This window comes from Onychomys torridus, chromosome X (genome assembly GCF_903995425.1).
Source record: "Onychomys torridus chromosome X, mOncTor1.1, whole genome shotgun sequence".
NCBI lineage: Eukaryota > Metazoa > Chordata > Mammalia > Rodentia > Cricetidae > Onychomys > Onychomys torridus.
Genome location: NC_050466.1, coordinates 60918697 through 60941523, shown reverse-complemented (window position 1 = coordinate 60941523; position 22827 = coordinate 60918697). Strand labels below are relative to the sequence as shown.

Sequence of the window (22827 nt, the reverse complement as noted above, 5' to 3'; positions counted from 1 at the left end):
AAAGAAAGGTGCTCTTTGAACTTGTAATACTTGTGGTAACAATTCACTCAACTGTAATACTTGACACAAGGCCTAGCCATTTTTTTCTTTGTAGTACCAGGCATGGGAACCTAGGGCCTCAGACATTGCTAGGCAAGCACTCTACTATTAAGCTACATTTCCAGCCCCCATTTCCTCCTCATTTTAAAATGTGTATGTGTGTGTGTGTGTGTGTGTGTGTGTGTGTGTGTGTAAGCACAGGTACACAAGTGTCACAAGGGTATGTGTGGAGGTTAGAGGATATTTTCCAAGATTTGATTCTCTCTTCCTACCATGTGGGTACTAAGAATTTAACTCAGGTCATCAGGCTTGGCAGTGAGCATGGTTACCTGCTGAGTCATCTCTCTGGCCCTTCTCTTTGAGACAGAGCAGCATGTATCCCAGGCTGGCCTCCCAACACAATACTGGCTGAAGATGATCCTGAATTTCTAATCCTTCTGCTTCTACTACCTGAGTGTACAGGTGTGGCCACCATGCCCAGTTTTATCATGTGCCTTGTATTGAACCTAGCACCTTGAATCCAGTATGCAGAAGCTAAGGCAGATATTGCAGAGTGTTACAAAAATAAAACAAGGCCGGTTGGTGGTGGTGGCGCACGCCTGTAATCCCAGCACTCGGGAGGCAGAGGCAGGTGGATCTCTGTGAGGTTGAGGCCAGCCTGGTCTACAAAGCGAGTTCCAGGACAGGCTCCAAAGCTACAGAGAAACCCTGTCTCAAAAAACCAAAACCAAAAAACAAAAAACAAAAAACAACCCAACCAACCAACCAACCAACCAAACCACAAAAAAGCCCCCCCAAAACATGGCTATTTAAAAAGGAAGGTGAGACAGCATGGTGGGATACCTGTAATCCCAGTTCTCAGGAGGTGGAGAGGCAGGAGGTCAAGGCCAACAGGCTATAGAGGTGAAAGTAAGCATTCTACCAACTCAGCCACACTAAAGCCCTGTTTTGTATTTTTGGGGTAGGGTCTTCGATGTAATCCAGACTGACCTGGCACTTTGTATGTAGCCTAGGCAATCCTTTCCCTACCTCCCAAGTGCTGAGATTACACGTGTGCACCGCCACATCTACTCTATATCGATATTATTATCCTTATAATAATCCTTGGACAAGATCTCACTACTATCCATACCTTAGAGATGTGTGGAAACAGAGACTTAAAAGGGATTATGCAACTTGCTCAAAACAGGGCTCTTGAGAGAGACAAACCCATAGACTCCACAGCCTGTGCTTAACCACTCTACCAGAAAAGATCCAGTCTCTCCAGATAGTGGCAACAGACACCAGCATCCAAACCCAGGTGATCTCTCCCAGAAGCCTGGTCTCTGTTGAACTTACCTAGAGTTCTCCTATCAGTCCTCTACACTAAGACTTAGAGCCGAACCCTTCCACTCACACACTCAATTTACCTGTGTGTCTGTGCACACACTCAGTAAAAGTATGTGGAAGATAAGGCAGATACTGTAGAGTGTTAGAAAAAAAATGAGTAAACAAAACATGGCTATTAAAAATGGTGAGGCAGCATGGTGGGTTACCCGTAATCCCAGCACACAGTGAGGTGGAGAGACAAGAGGTCAAGGCCAGCAGGCTGGACAGTGAGACTGAAACCAATCTGGGCTACATGAGAACCTGTCTCAAACAACACAAAGCTAGGGTTGGGGATAAGTGAGGCATAGCAAACCTGCCTAGTATATGCAAAGCCCTGGGTTCAATCCCCACCACTGTATAAAATGTAAAGCTACAATGCATTTTCAGGTTGTTTTTGAGACAGGATATTGCTATAATGCTCTGGCTGGCCTGGAACTAACCATGTAACTCAGGATGGCTTCAAATTCATATTGGCTCTGACTTACCTTTCTAAGTGCTAGGATTAGAGGGGTGTACACTACCCCGCCTAGTTTGTTGACTGGCTTCATTATTTTTTTGAGACAGGGTCTCATGTGGCCAAGACGGTCCTCAAACTTCTGATCTTTCTATCTCTACCTCCCAAATACTGGGATTACAAGTGTGCTAGGGATTGAACTCAGGGCCTCACGCAGGCTAGGTAAGCACTCTACCAACTGAGTTATATCCCCAGCCTCTGTCCACCAGCTTTAAAATGAGATTGGAATTAGGAAAAAAGAACAAAGCCATTGTGTGTGTGTTACCTTCTAGTGCAATTGTTTCCACTTGTTTTTTATCAAGCACAAGTTGCTCCATTTCTTTTCTTAAATCCTCCTGATTTAAGTTGCAGTCATCGAAGGCATCACTGACAAACTCAGCAACGCCCGGGCTGGTGGAGATTTCCTCCTCATCCTGAAATGCAACCAAAGAGCTCTTGGAATGGCTTCTAAGTGACACCTATGTCTCATAATTTAACACAGCCTCATTTTTTTGTTCTTCTCTGCTAGCTGTAAGACAATGCTTGCTGCTCTCCAACCTTCTAACTGGCAGTTGCTTGGTAACAGAGTGAGTTACCACCTGAGGCTATTATTCTCCCTCACTGTTTAGATCACTCAAACCATTCTCTCTGATTGCTGATGAGCACATCTAGAATTATTTATGCCAGGAAATCACCTCAGCTCTCAGCTATAGGCCCTTGACTATTCAAGTACTGGACTCCTCATCTTGCAGACATACAGTGGATACTCTCAAGCAGTTTTAAATGGTATCAGAGATAGTTAACCCAGTGACTTCATTTTCAGACACCATTTACTAGGTATAATGTAAAACTGTATTACCTCTTGAGTTTTAAGCTGAGATTTGATTACGACAGGTGGTGTTTTGGGCCGTACTGCCTCTATGAAGTGAGAATAAAAGAGACAATAATTGCTTGATTTACTTCTGAATGCATATCATAAGAACAGCTAAAATATCCACAGATATGATATTAAATCATTTTCAGAAATGAGCTTTTATGGTATATTTTTAGTTCTCTTGAAGTTATGATATGTCAACCTCCTACTTTGAATGTCCTTTTGTTTTTCTTGGTTTAGACATAGGATCTCACTACGCAGCCCTGACTACCCTGGAACTCAGAGACATCCACACGCCTCTCTGTCTCTTGAGTGCTGGGATTAAATATGTGCACCACCATGCCAGGCAGGCATGCCATTTTAAATCCGAAACCATATTCAATATCCTTATATGGAATTTCCATTAAGAATTATCTTTGGACTTCAGTGTAAGCAAAATTGATTCTCTGTTTTCTTTTAGGATACTAAGAATGAAGGTATTTATCAAGCTTCCTTAAAGCTGTTATCAACCTGGTTAGAAAGCACAAAGGAAAATACAATGCCTCACCTTAGCATTCTGCCAGTTATCCTATAAAGATTGAATTGTCTGTGTGTTGTTGAGTGTGAGTGAGTAAGTGTACCCACATGTGGTGTCTTCAGAGGCCAAAAGAGGGTGTTGAATCCCCTGGTGCTGGAGTTACAGGCAATGTGAGCTGACTAATGTGGGTGTTGGGGACTGAACTTGAATCCTCTGTAAGAGCAACACTCACTCTTAACTGCTGAGCCATCTCTCCAGCCCTTCTGCTCTTTATCGTATTAACCAGGCTAACAGTCTTTATTGAATTACTTTTAAGTCCATTTTGTTAAACAGGCAGTCTTTGAGAAAATGGCTTTCTGTTTCTTTTTCAGCAGTGCTGGGTATTGAACATATTATTATCTGCACATATGCTAGGTAAGTGCTCTGCCACTGAACTATATTCCCAGCCCAGCACTTCCCAATAACATTAATTTAAGGAAGCCAGGAATGGTAGCCCATGCCTGTAATCTTAGCATTTCAGGAGCAGAGGAGGAGGATGGCTTAGGATTTCAACACTAGCTAGGATTACACAGTGAAACCCTGTCTCAAAAAGTTACCCTCTAAAAACAAAAACAAAACCAACCATAATTTAAGGATATGCTAAAGAACAAAAGTTCACTGGAATTCATACCTATATGCAACTTGGCCTTGAGTGTAGTTTCAGAGCCTCTCCTAGTAGTCTGTACAACCTGTGTCTTATGACATACTTAGCTAAAATTCCACAAACTAAATGGTCTCACTTATCAGATGATTCTATTGGTAATTAGAACATATCTAGACACACAGCAGGCACTCATAAAAAATGGAAAAAATAGAAGGGCTCTAGATATAGCTCAGCAGAGTTCCTGCTTTGTATGTGCAAGGCATTGGGATCCATTCTAGTGCCATAAAATAAATATATAAAATATTATACAATATATATTTTAATATTTATTTTGTTTGCTTGTTTTTTTTTTTTTTTAGACAGGGTCTTACTATTTATCCCAGGCTAGTCAGGAATTCTCTGTGTAGACCAAGATGGCCTCCAACTCAGAGATCTGACTGCCTCTGCCTTCAGGGTGCTGGGATTAAAGGTGCCTGCAACCACACCCAAATTTATTTTTATTTATGTCTGAGTACCCATGGAGGTCAGAAAAGGGTGTCAGATCCCCTGAAACTGAAGGTACAAGGGACTATAAGGCATCCATGTGGGTGCTGAGAACCGAACCTGGGTCCTTTGGAAGAGCAGGAAGTGCTCTTAATTGCCAAGTCAACTTTTCAACCCTGAATTAATATCATAGTTCATAAAATAGTTGTTTATATTATAAAACTTGTTCCATAGCAAACAGGGGTAATACATCACAGGCAGAAAGCACCAAATGTTTAATAGCTTAGCTCAAAGCTAGATACTTGTTATTGGAGTAGAATAAGAGCTACTGTACTCTACAACCGTTAAGTCCTAAGGAAATCGGGGTAAATAGAAGTCTGAGAACAACCTTGGTAGGTCATGCCTGTAACCCTAGTACTTGAGATGTGTAGGCAGGAGGATCAGGAGCTCAAGGCCAGCCCGGACTACATGAGACCCCCAAACAAAACAAAGCCCAAAGGGGCAAGAAAAGAGAAGTAGGGAAGAAGATTGCTTGCTGTTCAAGAGTAATAAAAAGCAAAAAGAAGCCTGTTGGTGGTAGTGTACACCTTTAGTCCCAGCACTCGGTATGCAGAGGCAGGTGCTTCTCTGAGTTCAAGGCCTGCCTGGTCTACAGAGTAAGTTCCAGAACAGCCAGGGCTATGCAGAGAAAGCCTGTCTTGAAAAAACAAAAAAGAACCAAGAATGAGATAGCAAAAGAACATTTGGGGAAGACATATGTAAGCTGGGTCAGAAAGGGCAGCAAAGAACATTTCCTTTAAAAAGAAAAGAATTTTTCTGCACAGAGATGTCAACATTTTGATACATACAAGATGACAAGCTCATTAGCATCTCTAAGCAGGAATATTTTACATCAATTCTTTTCTTCTAGAATGATCTCTTTTCCCCAGAATGTACCTGTCAGCGGCAACTCATCTTCTCCGCTGCTTTTCTCTTCCTTTCCAGAGGCTTGCTGCTGGGCGGCCAGTGCTGTGAGCTGGGCTGACTGCTTAATCAGGGAGATGCGGTAGAAGTAGTTCCTCCAGAATACTTCTTCCTTTACACTTTGATAGACAGTGACATGTGGGAGGGCACACAGGTTAGGACAGTAAAGCCTACAATAGACCATTATGTATTTGGCTCTGGGGATGTAGGGTTTCATGTGTGCCAGACAAGCCAGCACTGTACTACCAAGCTAAAGCTCTAGCCCCTAAGCACTTTCCATCCTTGTGAAGGCCAAAGGGAATGATCATTTGCTAAATAACAGGGTAAGCTGAACTATATTCTCCACAGCAGCAAGAGATAAGTTATATAATGCTCATGACCATTATTTCCTGGTGCTTTTTTTTTTTTCTTTCAAGGCAGGGTTTCTCTGTGTAGCTTTGGAGCCTATCCTGGAACTCCACCTGGCTCTGCATCCCGAGTGCTCGGATTAAAGGCGTGGCTGTGCCACCGCTGCCTGGCTTGCTTTTATTTATCTTATTAATTTTATTCTGTCTGTACAGTTGTTTTGCCTGCATGTATATCTGTGCACGACACATGTGCAAGGCCCATGGAGGCCAAAAGAGGGCATTGGATCCCCCTGGAAGTAGAGTTACAGACTGTTGTGAGCTACCATGTAGATGCTAGAAATTGAATCTAGGGTGTCTGGAAGAGCAGACAGCGTTCTTGACTGCTGAGCCATCTCTCTAGTCCCTTTTTAAATATTACGTTTACGTGTGTGCATGCGGGATCCATGGGACAACATTCAGTTATCTTTCTGCCATGTGGGGCTCAAACTCACGTGGTTTGGCAGCAAACCTTTACCTCTACCTATCTCAGTGGCCCCCTATTTCCTAGTATTTTATTATATAGATTTGATCCTTGACAGAAGGAAACAAGGCATTAGTGTGTGACAGTGTGACTAACCAGGGGGACTGTGAGTCCTTTCCTGTTTTCTAAAGGATTATACGTTTATTTAGGCAGTGGGAAGAAACCATTGTGGATGTTGTTCTTTTTTGTTTTGTACTTTTCATGTGTTTGTATGTGTGGGTATACGTCTGAATGTGCGTGAGCACACATATACACGTGTATGTGGAAGATCAATGTTGAATATGGGAAACCATCCTCAACTGTTCTTTTACTTTATTATGTATTGAGGTAGGATCTCTCAATCAAACCCCGAGCTCACTGATACAGCCAGTCTAGATATAGATAGTCTGACTGGTCAGCTGGCTGCAGGATCCCATGTCTTTTCAAGGCTGGGCCACACTCACTTGGCATATATGTGGATTCTGAGCATTTGAATTCCAGTCCTTATGCTTGCCAGGCAAGTGTTTAACTGATGAGCCATCTCCCCAGCCCTTGCTTATTTTTTAAAGATTGAGTCCCATGTATCACAGACTGGCCTCAAATTTATTACATAGCTAAGGTTTACCTTGAACTCCTGATCCTTCTGCCTCCATCACTCAAGTGATACAATTACAGGTATTTGATACCAAACCTGGATTGATGTTATTCCTTAGGAAATAAACCAGCTGGCAGCTTGCTAAAGTAGCTAGAAACTAGTAGAAACAGAATGAGAGATGGTTATAACAGCTTTGGGTGTTGGGCAGAATTGGGGATAGAGCCTAGGGCTTTGTAAAAACTAGGCAAGCACTCTACCAAATTATACCTACAACTACCTGGGAGATGGTTGATAAAGACTCAAGTTCTGCCAGGCAGTGGTGGCACACGCCTTTAATTCCAGGACTTGGGAGGCAGAGGCAGGCGGATCTCTGTGAGTTCGAGGCCAGCCTGGGCTACAGAGTGAGTTCCAGGAAAGGCGCAAAGCTAGAGAGAAACCCTGTCTCGAAAAACCAAAAAAAAAAAAAGAGAGACTTAAGTTCTATTTGACCTGAGAACTGACAGTGGTCCTCAAACTTGGTTGCACACTGGACTTACCTGGCTTAAGGCATTGGTGCCAAGTGAAGTATGGTGGCTACACACAATAGGTGGCCTAGAAAGGTCAGTAAGAACCAAGCAGAAAGAGAGTGGTGTCTGAGTAGGGGATGAAGGGGAATCAGAAATGAGAGCTTAGTGACATGCAGGGGATTGAAAAAATAAAAACATCAAAGGTCACAGAACCAGGCTTCTCACTGCCAGAGCAGGGAGTTACAAACACAGCAGAAGAAAATGAGAGTGATCTTTATTGGGAGGTACCCCTGTGAATATAGTTTTCATTCCATGGAGACACAGATGAGCATGTGTATACCTCCTAGCTGCATCTTCTCCTGGTGAGGAGTAACACCCCAATAGTGCTCAGTTCTTGCTTTCTACATGTCATTTTCTGAAAACCATCATTATATTTAATTAATATATGCTACTAAGGAAGAATAAAATTTCATTTTTCACTAAAAGGTGCCATCACTTTCTGAATAAATGGTGGATCCCAGGGTTAGAGAAAGGTAAAAATAAGCTTGGAGCTTGATGTGGTGGCGCATGCCTTTAATCCCAGCACTCAGGAGGCAGAGGCAGGCGATCTCTGTGAGTTCGAGGCCAGCCTGGTCTATGTAGAGAGGTTCAGGACAACCAGGGATACAGGATACATAGTATGACCCTGTTTCAAACAAAACCACCACTAAAGGATACAGATTAAGTTTTGCTGGGCTCCCACCTGTCAAAGTGATGATGATTTCAGCATCAAAATAACAACAGATTGCAACCCACTGCATCAAATGCATGAGACTATATGGATATAAATATAAGAATATATGAAAAATTTGATGCTGAATAGAATGAAGTTTCAAAGTTCCATCAGGTAAAGATACTTGTCATATAAACCTGGTGACCTGAATTTGATTCCCAGAACCCATGTAAAGTGGAAGGAGAGAATTAACTCCATAAAATTATTCTCTAACCTCAAAACTGAAGCCAAGACACTTGTACCCATATACACACATTGGGCATGCACAAGCACACACACACAATAAATGAATTACAAATGGTCTTTGTATTGCATTCAAATCTAACTTTTCATTGTTTCAAAATAATTTTTAAAAATTGATGATTGTTCTCTCAAATTATAATCTCTAGTTTGGAAGACAAACCTAAACCAAATCAAGGGTGCACATTTGGGGATGGAGCTCAGTTGGTAGTGCTTGCTTAGCCTGGCAGGCACAAAGCCCTGGGTTCTAACCCTAGCACCATATAAACCGGACATGGTGGCCTAAGTCTGTAATCCCAGAACTTCAGGTTGGAGGCAGGGGAATCAGAAGTTCAAGGTCACCCTCCATTATATATAACATTCCAGAAAAGCATGGAATATATGAGAACCTGTTGCCAACCAACCACATAAAAACAAAAACAAGCCATCATAAACAAATATGGAGCTTCTAAGACTTTCTTCTCTTATTGTCCTTTTGATCATCTTGGATACTCTTTCTGAGCAAGCGGTCACTATCTAGGGACACTTTAGAAATTGAAGGACTTATATTTCGAAATGTCCATTAGTATGTCAGCTCTTCCTTATAGCAGCCTGAACCCAGCCAGTGCCCTGCTGCTGCATCACAGATACACTTTGAAGCCCTCTGATAATGGGAGAAACTATCAGTCTTTTCCAGCCACAGGCTGACATATGCCCAGTGTTCTCATAGGGTGTCCACAGTCTTCTAATGCCTCAAATGCAACACAAAAGCAAAACAGATTCGTGTCTGGGAGCTACAGCTGTGTCCAGTAGGTTTTGTTTCTTTTTTTTTTTTTTTTTTTGGTTTTTCGAGACAGGGTTTCTCTGTGTACCTTTGCGCCTCTGCCTCCCGAGTGCTGGGATTAAAGGCGTGTGCCACCACCGCCCGGCTGGTTTCTTTATCAGAGGACCTTTTGGAACCTTTACAATGTCATCTGGAGTGTGATTCTTCCCCCAGAGGGTGATGCACAAGTTTTTTTGCAATGTGCCTGACTCTCTTACATCAAGAGGGAGGGAGTCTGGCAAAGAAAGAAATCCAAAATGGTTGTTTTTGTTCATCAACAGAGCAAACAGAGCCCATGAGTCACCACAGAGACATTAGTACACCCAAGGTTCATTCATGTGAGATGTTTCACAGAGCTCAGAAATAAAAGGCCTTGAAGATAGTTAGGCAGCCCACTTCCTCACAACTTATTTCCTTCAAGACAGAGTTTCACTTAGCCTGTAACACAAGCTTTGTCTGGAACTTACTATATAGCCTAGACTGGCCTCAGACTAGTAGCAGTCTTCTTGTCTCAGCCTCATAAACGCTCAGATTATAGGTGTGTGTGTTAGCACACTTAGCTGCAATTTCACTTTTGCCTGCCTCTGATGTTTTGACTTAAGAGCCTGGGACTTACAAGGTAAACAGGCCCAATTAGTACTCCCAAGTCTCAGTTTCTTTCCACCATGTACCCCCAAGGACTTAACTCAGGCCCTCAATCTTGGCAGCAAGTGCCTTTACCCACTGAACCATCTCACCAGTTCAAGCTAGATTTTTTTTTAAATAAATTATTTTATTTGAGCCAGGTGGTGGTGGTACACACCTTTAATCCTAGCACTTGGGAGGCAGAGGCAGGTGGATCTCTGTAGCCTCGTCTACAGAGTGAGTTCCAGGACAGCCAGAGCTACACAGAGTAACCCTGTCTCAAAAAAAAATTTTATTTGAATGGGTACAGATGGTTCTAAGTCACCATGTGGGTACAGGGAATCAAACCTGGATCCCCTGGAAGCAGTCATTGCTCTTAACCACTGAGTTAGCTTTCTAGTCTCCAAAGCTAGACTTTTTATAGGGCTGGTCTCCAACTCTCTATCTTGAGCCTCCTGAGTTTTAAGATGATAGGGGTGCCACACCATGCCCAGTTAGAAATATTTCTTGTGACCATACTTGAAAACAATAAGTCAATTGCTAGGGTTTTGTGAGCATATGCAGTAGAGGAGTAGATGGCACATTTCTTTATACCTTCCACTATAAATAGCTATTCTAGCTACAGTCTAGAGATCAAATTTGTAATGTGATTTCTTTTGGAAGAGAGATGTAAAAGTGTAGAAATTCATCTTAGCACTTAGATTGTGGAGTAAGTTGGAGAAAGGAGGATCAAAAGTGCAGTCATCCTTGACTGGTTCTATAGCAAGATTGAAGCCAGCCTGGTATATCGAAAACAAGTCTGAACAGAAAGGATGGTTGTGATGACTCATCCCTCCAATCCCAGCACCTAGCACATGGGAGGATGAAGCAGGAGGGTCCCTGAAAGATTGAGGCTGGCTAGCCTGATCAATAACACAGTCTCAGGCCAGCCAGGATAACTTGGTAAGACTGTCTCTAGTGGTATGTGCTTGTAAACCCAGCTTTTGGGAGGTGAAGGTAGGAGATCAGGCATTCATGGTCATCTTCAGCTACATATGGTGTCTGAGGCCAATCTGGGTTATATGAAAGCCTGTCTCAAAAACCAAAACCAAACAAAGCCAAACAACAATAAAAAGGAATTTGCCCCCAGTATTTTGATAGTTATGGAGAGAAGAGTTTTACTATAGAGGAAAACACACAAGGTTCTATATAACTGTCTTCCCAAAACTAGAAGAACTTTGCCAAAATAGTATTCTCATATAGTCAAAAGACCCAAGCTGTCATATGGCCCCAAAGACTACAAAATGCTTGTTAAAATCCCTATGTGGTCAGGTAAACATTGCATAATGAACATGAGCTCATGTATAGTCCCTCTGAAAACACCCTAGAAATCAAAGAAGAGGAACTGCATAGATAAATCCTCTAGACAGTGGAAGCTGAAAAGTCAACAAGCAAAAATGTACTGTGTGGAGTTGTGTTACCCATGTGATGGGTGGCCAGCAAGAAGCAGGCCTGCAGACAGGTCCTGGAACAAATGCCACTGGTGCCTGAGAGGAGTGGAGAGACAGCTGTATTCTCTCCCACCTTGCCCTGACCTTCTCATGAGACAGATCCTAACAGTTTCCTATGTGGAGTACAGGCTCACCTGGTACAATTGAGGCTGGGCTGTGATGCCATACTAAAGCTACGGGGCACAGCCTGCACATGGGTTGGTGTCAGGCCAGGCCCTTCTTGTTTTGCCTGCAGCTGGCCAGGAGGTTGAAGAGTCCTCTAGCAGGGAAGCTATCTACTTACAACTATTTAAGTCTCTCCAGCCATAGAAGCCCCTCAGTACAGCGTCATTACTGCAAAAGACAAGGAAGGGGAGCCTGCAACCAGAAGGCAGAGTCCCAGAAAGTTTCTGAGGAAAGTGCACAGACATTTTGAGAGAACTATAAATTGTACCCCTCTGGGAACAGGAAGATTTTGCAACCATGAAACAAGGATAAGAGCATTCTAAAAAGGGGACTCTCATAAAATAAGGAAAAATGCCAGCTTTATTTGTTTGTATTGATATTACTTTTTTGGACAAGGTCTCACGCTATAGCTTAGGCTGGCCTGGAACTCACTATATAAGCCAGACTGTCCTCAAACTCATAGTGATTCTTCTGCCTCAACCTCCTGAGTACTGGGATAACAAGTCACAATGTCCACCTTTATTTTGTTTAGAAATAGGGTTTCCCACTTATGACCTAGGCTGGCCTCTTACAATCCTCCTGCCTCTGCCTCCCAAGTGCTAGGATTATACTCCTGAGCCAAGCCCTGTTTGGAAATCTGACTTCAAAAAATATGAACAAAATAAACAGTAGTGACAATCCTAATCATAATAAAAACCAGGCCTGGTGGCTCAGGCCTGTAAACCTAGTTACTTGGGAGCCTGAAGCAGGGGGATTGAAATTTCAAAGCCTGCTGAGGATATGGAGTGACTTCAAGACCAGTAAGACCCTGTGTTAAAATAAAAAGTCAAAAAGAGGTCTGGGATGTTATTTCAGTGTTTAAACATTGCCTGGTGTGAGCCAGGTCCTAAATTCAATTTCCAGTACTGCAAACACAACAACAAAAATCCTGCATCAAAGTCAGAGGTAGACAAAGCCGCAGGGATACTGCAGAAGGGAAGGCCGCCCTCTGCTGGCAGGCTGATGGCAAAGGATCACGGACTACTGCTTGTGCTTGAGCTTAAAGGGTAACTGGGATTTTATGAGTAGGGAAGGGCCTTTCTTTGGTGGGAAAAAAACCCCACAAGAAAGAACAGAACATAGCTGTTGCAAGCTGCTGTAGATCCTGAATACAAAACACTGGATTTTTGGGAAAAGGCAAGGGGCCTTTACAGATCTGATTTTATCTGGGTCTATGTGTCATTTCTGAAGGAAACATGTTCTACCTTAACTTGGCCAAAGAGCACATCTCCTTCCCTTTCTGACTTTCCTGCCAATCTGCCCTCCCTTTCTATTTTGGGGCATGCTGCCAAGTACACAGGGTCTCTGAAGGGCTACAGGGCCTGTTTGGGTGAACAGATAGCATCAAGAGGGTTCTGGCACTGTGCATATAACTAGAGCCCTTAGGAAACTGAAATCTCTGAGCAGTGTCTGACTAAGAACACGGTGCTTACAGTTTAGGAACAAGGGCAAATCTCATCTTGCTTAGCAGCTCATCTTCTTGGAGCATGACCAGGGCGACAGGGTACATCTGATCAAAATCAAAGTTAAACTGCACACCAGCTGGTGGGTCACGAAGGAAATTCCTCTTGTCCTGTGATGAAAAATGGAGGCAAAAATTGGTGGGGGTGGGAATCACAAAATGCAATTAATAGGTTATAATGTAGCATGAATTTGATGTACTTATTTATTTTTTTTTTTTGAGACAGGGTTTCTGTGTGTAGCCCTGGCTTTCCTGGAACTCCATCTGTAGACCAGGCTGGCCTCAAACTCAGAGGTCCACCTGTCATTACCTCCTGAGTGCTGGGATTAAAGGCATACGCCACTAAATTTTAACCAAGCCTTCAGTCACAAGGTCCACTGAGCTGTCACTGACTTGTTCACTTAAAAGAGAAAGAACAATCCATCCTTCCATGTTTTTTGTAACACTTACCTGTATAGCAGCTCCCAAGAGGCCAGACAGTTCACTCAATTGGTTGAAATCACATAATTAAAAATCATATAAACATGTGTTTGTTTTTATTGGACACCTTTAGGTATATGAAAGCTATTAGAAACATACCAACTCAAGACCAAGCACAGTGTGGCAGGCCTATAATCCCACCAATTGAGAGGTAGAGGGTAGGGGATCAGGGATTCAAAGTTAGCATCATTTATACAGAGGTTTAGAAGTCAGCCTGGGCTACATGAGACCCTGTCTCAAAAAGACAAGAAACTGGGCTGGTGAGATGGCTCAGTGCGTAAAGATGCCTGATAACCTGAATTTGATCCCTAGGATCCATAGAGTGGAAGGAAGGAAGGAGATGGGGCTGGAGAGATGGCTCAGTGGGAAACAGCACTAGCTGCTCTTCCAGAGGACCTGGGTTCAATTTCCAGTATCCACACGGTGGCTCGTAATGTCTATAACTCCAGTTTTAGAGCATCTGACAGCTTCTTCCAGCTTCCTCATGCACTGTATGAGGAAGTACATGTACATACAGGCAAAGCACCTGTACACATAAATAAAAATTAAAAACCAAAAATCAAGCAACAGAAAAAACAACAAAACCACCACCACAAAACATTTGAGAAACGCATGGAATGAAGAATCCCAGAACCAAGAGCTAGGTATGGGATTGAATGCCTATAATTCCTGTGCTTGGAAGGCAGAAGCAGGCGGCTTAGAAATTTAAGGCCAGCTTCTGCTGCAGAATGAGTCCAAGGCCAGCCTGTACTATCCTAGTAAGTTTGGAACTAAATTTGCTCGCCTCAAAACGAAAACTCAATCAAGTAAAACAACACAACACAACACAGACTCCTACTAGTTACAGACAACTTCTGGCTCAATGTAACACTCTTCTGCACCTACCTCTCCAAGATACCTGGTGTCTCTGCAAGTGTGGTAGCTAATCTGGACTCTATCTGGAATCAACTAAAACCCAAGCTTCTAGGCACTGCTGTGAGGAATTTTATTAATCACATTATTAGGAAGACCCACCCCAAATCTGGCAGCTCACATACAGGGACACAGGAGGAAACCTTGCTTTTTGCCTGCTTGCCCTCACTCTCTACGGCAAATTCATCTATCCTATTGCTGTAGCTGGTATGAAATCCAACTTCTTCAGGATTCCAGTGTAGACTGAAGACCAGGAACCTTCCGGGACTGCAGCGCCAGACAGGAACTGCAGAGAGAGCCAGCCTTGTGGACAGATTCTCAGCTTTCCGTTGTGAACCACATCCTGAGAGCCAGTCTACTAAATCTACTTTTAATATGTATATTCATTCTGTCAGTTCTGTGACTAGTATAGCAGGTAAGATTTCACATAAATAGAAAGGCAGGCAGTCCATACATTGTGATTAGCTAGCACTATTTTTTTTTAAAGATTTTGTTTGATACATAAGGCGTTTTCACTTTTCAAAACCCTCTTTTTTGGGCCTGGAGAGATGGCTCAGCAGTTAAGAGCACTGGCTGCTCTTCCAGAGGTCCTGAGTTCAATTCCTGGCAACCACAAGGTAGCTCACAACCTAAAAAGATACATTAAAAAACCTTTTCTCTCTCTCTCTATTATATATATTTATTATGCATACAGAAGAGGGCGCCAGATCTCATTACAGATGGTTGTGAGCCACCATGTGGTTGCTGGTAATTGAACTCAGGTCCTCTGGAAGAGCAGTCAGTGCTCTTAACCTCTGAGCCTTCTCTCCAGCCCCTTTTTTCTCTTTTTAAAAGTTTTTATGTGTACAGGTGTTTTACCAACATCCATGTCTGTGCACCACATACATGCCTGCTGACTGCAGAAGTCAGAAGAGGGTGTAAGATCCTGAGACTGGGAGTTACTGATGGTTTTGAGCAGCCATGGGGGTGCTGGGAATCAAACTGGGTCCTCTGAAAAAGCAGCCGGTGCTCTTAACCACTGAGCCAATACTCTAGCCCCGATTTTTTGTTTTAAAGACAGTCTCCTATAGCAAAGTTTAACCTTAAATTTTCTCCCTATTGGAGGATAACCTTGAACTCCTAATCCTCCTGCCTCTGCCTCCTGGCTGCTTGGATGACAAACATGAAAGCTGACTTTCCTTTTTCATTAAAGGTCATGAACAACTTTCTAGCTCTTAGGGCTAAATCAAATGAGCACTAACTTACCATAACTTACTAAACCAGATCCGTTTCCTTAGAAAATAGTTTCTAACCTTTTGGAAAGAATTCTGAAAGCCAGGTATAACGGCACACATCTGTCACCCCAGCACTTGGGAGGCTAAAGCTGGAGGATTGCCTAGAGTTTGAGACCAGCCTGGGCTACATACTGTGTTCCAGAATAAGACACTATCTCTATGAAAGGAGAGTTTTTATTCCTTTGTAAAGTGATCTTTCAAAATTTTCAATTTTATTTGTCATCATTAGTGTGTTGGGGAGGTAAAGGCATATACCTCTGTGACACAGCTTGCATGCAGAGGTGAGAGGACAACTTTGTGTATTTGGTTCTCTCCCATCTTTTATGTGGGTCCAAGGGACTGGACTCAGGTCACCAGGCTTGTGAGGCAAGAGTTTTCTTTACTCACTAAGCCATCTTACTGGCCCATAAAATGATATCTTTTGAAGAAATTCCCATAAGTGGAGATTCTGGTCCATGGAGTACAATTATTTCAATGACTATTGTCCAGGCTTTCCTGTGGAAGAGGTAAAAGCCAAGAAGACTCACAAATTTTTACTAGGAAAACAAACAAACAAACAAACAAACAATAGAAGTGGGGGTGCTGCTGGGCGGTGGTGGCACATAACTTTAATCCCAGCATTTGGGAGGCAGAGCCAGGTGGATCTCTGTGAGTTCGAGGCCAGCCTGGTCTTCAGAGTGAGTTCCAGAACAGGCTCCAAAACTACACAGAGAAACCCTGTCTCGAAAAACCAAAAAAAAAAAAAAAAAAAAAAAAGTGGAGTTGTTGGTGATAATAGAGCATATAAATAGTACACAAGGCCCTGAATTCAATCCCTAGTGTCAAAGGGGGTAGGGTTAGGTTAAAGAGTGTCCAGTGAGATAGATCAAAGATCCTTGGGACCCACATGGTAGGAGAGAACCAATTCCCTGCATGTTATACTATGATCTCCACATGTGCTGTGATGTGTATATGCAACACAAAATAAATAAATGCAACAAAATTTTTCACAAAAAGAAAAAGTAGGTTAAAACAAAAAGTGCGCCTTGAATCCCAGCACTTGGGAGGCACAGATAGGTAGATATCTAAGTTCTGAGCAAGCTGGAGCTATGCTATAATACCTTGTCTCAAAAACAAAGGAGGTGGGGGAGTGCTAGAGAGTTGGCTCAGCAGTTAAGAATACTGGCTGTTTTCCCAGAAGACCTGGGTTTGAGTCCCAGCACCCATATAAAGGCTCATAATTACCTGCAACTTCAGTTCCAGGGGACCCTACACCTTCTGGCCTCCAAGGCATCAGGCATACATGTGGCACACAGACATATATGCAGGCGTTAATGCCCACATAGATAAAAATAAACCAAAGTGAAACTATTGATGACAGTGAAAATATGGATTCATGAAGTCATGAACTGAGCTTTGATCAAGCTGGCCTTTGCTCTCTGAGAAAACAGATAAGTAAGCATAACATTAGACTCTCAGCTCTTTCAGTGTGCAATAGGGATGAAAGCACCAGCTACACTATAGTCATGCTGGGAGCTTCAAAAGATAAAAGAGAATGGGATGTTCTTTCTGAAACTGTTCTCTGCAACATCACTGCTTGTGGTGATATTTTGCTTGTGCTCTAACAAAGCTTGCCTCAAGACCAGAGGGTGGAGCTAGCCATTAGTTAACCATAGAGCTCTGGAGGTCTGTACAGATAGACAGGAAGTGATATGGCTGGGTGGAGAGAAGAATATAATAAGGTGGGTGGAGACAGGAGCTTGGCCCTTTCTGGTAGGAGGATTTGGAGAAGTAAGAGGTGACTTTGGCTGCTCCTTTAGTTCTCTGGTCTTTCAGCATTTACCCTGATATCTGACTCTGGGTTTTTATTATTAAGACCAATTAGAATTGGCGCTACATCTGGTACCCAACATGGGGCATGAATTCACGAAAAACCCACTTGTCTGTGGCTTTGTAGCCACCTGCACAGGTAGGAGCTGCATGTGGCCAGAGTCACTACCCTGCCGGCTAGGTTTTTCTTTCTTTTTTCCCTAAGCCTCTGAGCAAGTTTGGGATTTTTTTCTGTTGCAGCCTCTCTGCAACCAACTCTACAGGTGCATAGGCTCAATATGCTGCCAGAGTTAGCCCTCACCACCAGCCAGTTCTGCTTTTAGGCAGTTCTTGCTGCACATGTTTCTTCCCCACAATTCCATGTGCATTTTTCTGACAGCAGGTTCCCTCTCCTGGTGGGTTGTGGGCTTTCCCTGGACCTCCTCTTTGGGCTGCTGCCACACTAGGTAGCTGCCTTGACACCTGCTCTGGCTTCTCCTGTTCTATGCAGCAGCAGTCAGCCTCACACTTCACCTGTCATCTGAATCGTCATTGTTGGCAGATTGGGTGAGACAACTGGGAATTCTTAAAGGGGAATTAGTTAAATTAGAGTTTTTTCCCCCATTAAAAAGTGGGAATTAGTTCTGTGTATAATATGCTGGACAGTTTGAAAATGGAACAATTAAATGAAAGGATAATTAACTTAGATGAGATTTATGTAATGTAAATTAGAAACATTATTGGTTTAATCATTTTTGTTTTATTACTAAAAAAGTTGGTTAATATGAGTGCCAAGATACACATTTTAGAAAAACTTATCAAAACAGATCACAGAGATATTCAGACCCAGACAGAGGGATTTAAAGAAGAACCAATATCTGAGTTGCATTATAAGGTTAGAGAGGAACAGCCTAAGGTTTTCAAACAGCCAACCTTAATTTATCCAGTAACCTTACAGGAACTGCCAAATGAATGTGGTGGTATTATGTTCCCCAAAATATTGTGCATCCTAATAAACTTATCTGGGGTCAGAGAACAGAATAGCCATAATATTAAACATAGAGGTCAGGCAGTGGTAGCACATGCCTTTAATCCTAGCATTCCAGAGGCAGAGATCCAGCTGGATCTCTGTAAGTTCAAAGCCACACTGGAAACAGCTAGGCATGGTAACAAGAGCCTTTAATCCCAGGAAGTGATGGCAGGAGGCAGAAAGGTATTTAAGGACAAGGAACTAGAGCTGGTTAAGCTTTTAGGCTTCTAGCAGCAGTTCAACAATTCATTGTGAATGAGGACTCAGAGGCTTCCAATCTGAGGAAACAGGATCAGCTGAGGAATTGGCAAGGTGAGGTGGCTGTGGCTTGTTCTGCTTCTCTGATCTTCTAGCATCCACCCCAATACCTGGCTTCAGGTTTGTTTTTATTAATAAGAACTTTTAAGATTCATGCTACATATCATGCTATCACTCATTTGCTAGAAGTTATGGCCATCATGGGTATTCCTGCACAAATTAAAACTGACAATGCTCCATCATACATCTCTGTTAAAATGAAACAGTTTTTTGCTTATTACAATATAAAGCATGTTACAGGTATACCACATAAGCCTACAGGCCAAACAGTTATAGAAAGATCAAACAGAACTCTAAAGGATATGCTAAATAAACAGAAAGGGGTAACAAAAACCCCCAGAAATAGACTGCATAATGCTTTATTAACTTTGAATTTTCTCAATGCTAATGAGAAAGGAACAACAGCTGCAGAGAGACATTGATTAATAGAAAAAGCTACAGAATTAAATCAGCTTATATACTTTAAGGATGTGCTGACCTCAGAATGGAAACCAGGATATGTGTTACGTTGGGGACAAGGTTTTGCTTTTGTTTCTACAGAGGAAGATAAGCTGTGGATACCATCAAAATTGATAAAAGGTTCAATTTGAACAAGAGAGACCTCTTAATTAAAAGAGGTGATAGTTCATCAACCAGCATGATCATCTAATTTAAACTAACTTATACCATTAACACATGCCTTTTCATTTAATCAGATATAACTTGCCAAAAGGGAACCTTCCCCAAATTAGTCTTGGGGAAAGGTTTTTGTTTTTGTCTTGTAGGAGAATGAAGGCTAAGGAATCTGAAGAACACTGGATAAATGAGACATCTGAAGAAAAAGTACAAATCATCTGTGTGGGTAGCCATCCCAGCCTTGGCCTGGAAGTTCCAACCCCCATTGAGGCTTCGGTAATGGTCATGCCCACAAGGCGGGGCGGAGGAAGGAAGCGGAAGACCCAGGATTGAGAGGAAGTCTCAGTTGGTTCTGGGACCCTGGACGCTGAAGGCAGACCAAGAGAGTTCTCCAGAGAACACCGCTGGACTGCACCATACCTTTGCCAGACCCTACAACCTATCCCTTCATTTGTAAGTTACCCCACAAAATAAATCTCCCTTTTAACTACGTGGAGTGCCCTTAATAATTTCACCAATACATCTAGAAAAAATGTCCCAAGAAAAAGAGTACAATGGCCTATTGGTATATAATCTATAAAATTTTGTAAGTCTTCCTAAATGTTTGTTTCTCCTCTTCTCTAAAGATATTTAACACTATTGGTCTTCTTGTAGTCCCAGTTCAATTAAAATTTAAAGCTGACTTTGGAGTTGGAGAATGGCTTTCTCCTTCTTTAAACTCAAGCATGTTAAAAGGAACATGCAAACTCCCTGTATCATGCCAGAAGAAAGAGCCATCTTCTGATATGGGACAGGAGGAAAACCAAATTAAGAGACTATTCATCTCAATTCTTTGATTCTATTCTGATTCTTTAAACTTTTCTTTTTCTTTTTTTCATTTTAAAAATTTATTTATTATGTATACAGTGTTCTGCCTGCATGTATGCCTGCAGGCCAGAAGAGGGCACCAGATCTCATTACGGATGGTTGTGAGCCACCATGTGGTTGTTGGGAATTGAACTCAGGACTCCTGGAAGAACAGCCAGTGCTCTCAAACACTGAGCCATCTCTCAGCCCCAACTTTTCTTTTTTTAATTTAATTTTATTTTTAAGACTTATTTATTTATTATGTATACAGTGTTCTGCCGCATGTGTCCTTGCAGGCCAGAAAAGGGCACCAGATCTCATTACAAGTGGTTGTGAGCCACCATGTGGGTGCTGGGAATTGAACTCAGGACCTCTGTAAGAGCAGCCAGAGCTCTTAACCACTGAGCCATCTCTCCAGCCCCCCAACTTTTCTTAAAGTATGAATCTTATACCAAGATTTACAAGATTAATATATATATTAATGTGTGTGTGTATATATATATACACACACATTTAAACTTTGTTAAGATATTAATGGTCATATAGAATAGTAACTAATTATAGAAAAAAGGGCTTCAATTAGCTGCCTCTACATGTCTTTGTGTTCCAGTCTTTATCATTTTCTGCAGGAAATCATGGCCAGGCCTAACATCAACTGAAGTCTCCAGGAAGAAGATGGGGCCCCACAACAATAATAATTCCATGTGGACAATAATACCACTAAGCTGACAAACATCATCTACAGATCAGCTTTGGACTACAAACTGCTCAGAGCAATTTTGAGATGTCTAGCTGAGATGATCCAGTTTCAAAGACTACTTGAATAATGACTTTAGATAAACCCTGAACTTTGGCATTATGCACAGACTGGACAACAAAGGATACAGCTACCTTTCCCAGAATTTGACAATTAACCCAAAATTTTCTTTTCAGAATAAAGATACCTTTGCCCATATCCAGCAGTAAGCAATTTTAAGAATACGACGCCCACATTACCAAAGAGGTGGTGTGGTTTTTTGGGTCTTTTAATGGGTTTTGGGTCCCGGATAATTTTCATTGTTTAGGAGAGTTGGTTACAAGTTGTTGTTAAGGGTTAGGAAAAGGGCTAAGCAAAGGAGATTAGATTTAAAGTTCTTGTATTTAAAAAAAGATACACAGAAATGATAGAATAGAGGGTAGGTTATCGAATCTACTTGGAAAAATAAAGAGAAGATATAGATATGATATAGATAAAAAGATAGATTATTGAATCTTTTACAAGACAATTACTAGTTTTAAATACTTTACATTGGATTGGATTTTTGTATGTTGTATATAAATTATATATACTGAGATTGATATTGTTAGAAAATGCTATATGTATATTTCTAATCTTGTTCAAGATATTGTACTTATACCGTTCATTTAACAATGTAATGCAATTTGCTAATCCTTGAATGCTATTATTACCAACTATTAGGATATAAAGAAGTGAAAATTAGTAGTTAGACATTATAATCGAACTTGTAGTCATATTAGGTGTGTTTTCAAGATCGAGCAGATATATTTTAGATAGACAGGTTATCTTCAAACCCTTCAGAGAGCTACAGAATATGGCATTTAAAATGTTTTAATAACTTAGGAATTTTTCTTTTTTGCTATGACTATGAGACATGTTGGCTCCTGGCAGTAACATTCTACTTCAGAGAAAATATGGGCATTGAAGAAACTGCATATGGAGTTAACTTTCATTGTGGCAAAAGTTAGCCACTGGACAACAAAGTATCCTTGAATTGACTGCTGACAAACAGGACAAAATGGACATAGAGGACATGAAACAAAGGACTACTGATTCTTGCCAAGACAAGTGTGGCTTTAACAAAAGGCATCTTCTGAGGCCAGGACGATATGGCCTTTGTAATCTGGAAAAGTTACAGTGTCCTTTTCTTCGAAGGCAGCTGAACAGGCAGTGGACAGATGGCTTCTGATGTGCAGTGAACAGCAGCTGAAACAGTTATTCTTGAAAGAGTAACTAAGCTGACAGACTCTAACCTCTCAATGGTAGACTGGCATTTAACAAATGGATGCAGAGATGAATGGGATGCTAAGATGAAGACACACACACACACACACACACACACACACACACACACACACACACACAGTCAAGAAGAATGGACAGCTGAATTTTAAAAAAATCAACAATTTCCAGAATTTAAAATCCTGAATCATGACATGACACTAGTGGAATTCAGGTATTTCTGGTACATGGACTGCTCTCACTAAATGGGAGGTTGAACTGTTGGCCTTGTGTACATCCTACTTCACAAACAAGTCTGTCAGATACACTAAGCCTATAGGCTGAAGATGATACCCCAACACTGCAGAGAAACCTTGGGTGACTGTCCAGGCAGCTGGCTGTTTCTATCAACTCACAATTTTTTGGAAGCAGCTTGCGTGCACTTCCTGTTTTTATTTTTGGTAGGTAATATTATTTGCTTCTTGGGTCTCTGAGGGAGTTGAAGATTAGATAGTTATAGTTAAAGATATAGTTTTCCTTGTTAAGAATTTCAGAAAAGAAACTCACTAAAGAGGAGTAAGTGTATAAATTTGAAAGACGTTATAAGTTAGTAATATAAGTTAGGATAGAAAGTGAATCAGGTA

At 41.8% G+C, this 22827-nt stretch overlaps 1 protein-coding gene across 1 annotated transcript in view; it reads right to left on the bottom strand.

Moving 5' to 3' along the window:
* Syap1 (synapse associated protein 1) overlaps positions 1-22827 on the bottom strand; it is a 38426-nt gene that overhangs the window by 785 nt on the left and 14814 nt on the right. Inside the window, exons 5-8 of the mRNA XM_036175339.1 lie at positions 12893-13032; positions 5354-5499; positions 2760-2818; positions 2187-2334 (exon numbers count right to left, since the gene is read on the bottom strand). Of these exons, the coding sequence (XP_036031232.1) occupies positions 2187-2334; positions 2760-2818; positions 5354-5499; positions 12893-13032 (493 nt within the window). The remainder of the gene's footprint in view (positions 1-2186; positions 2335-2759; positions 2819-5353; positions 5500-12892; positions 13033-22827) is intronic.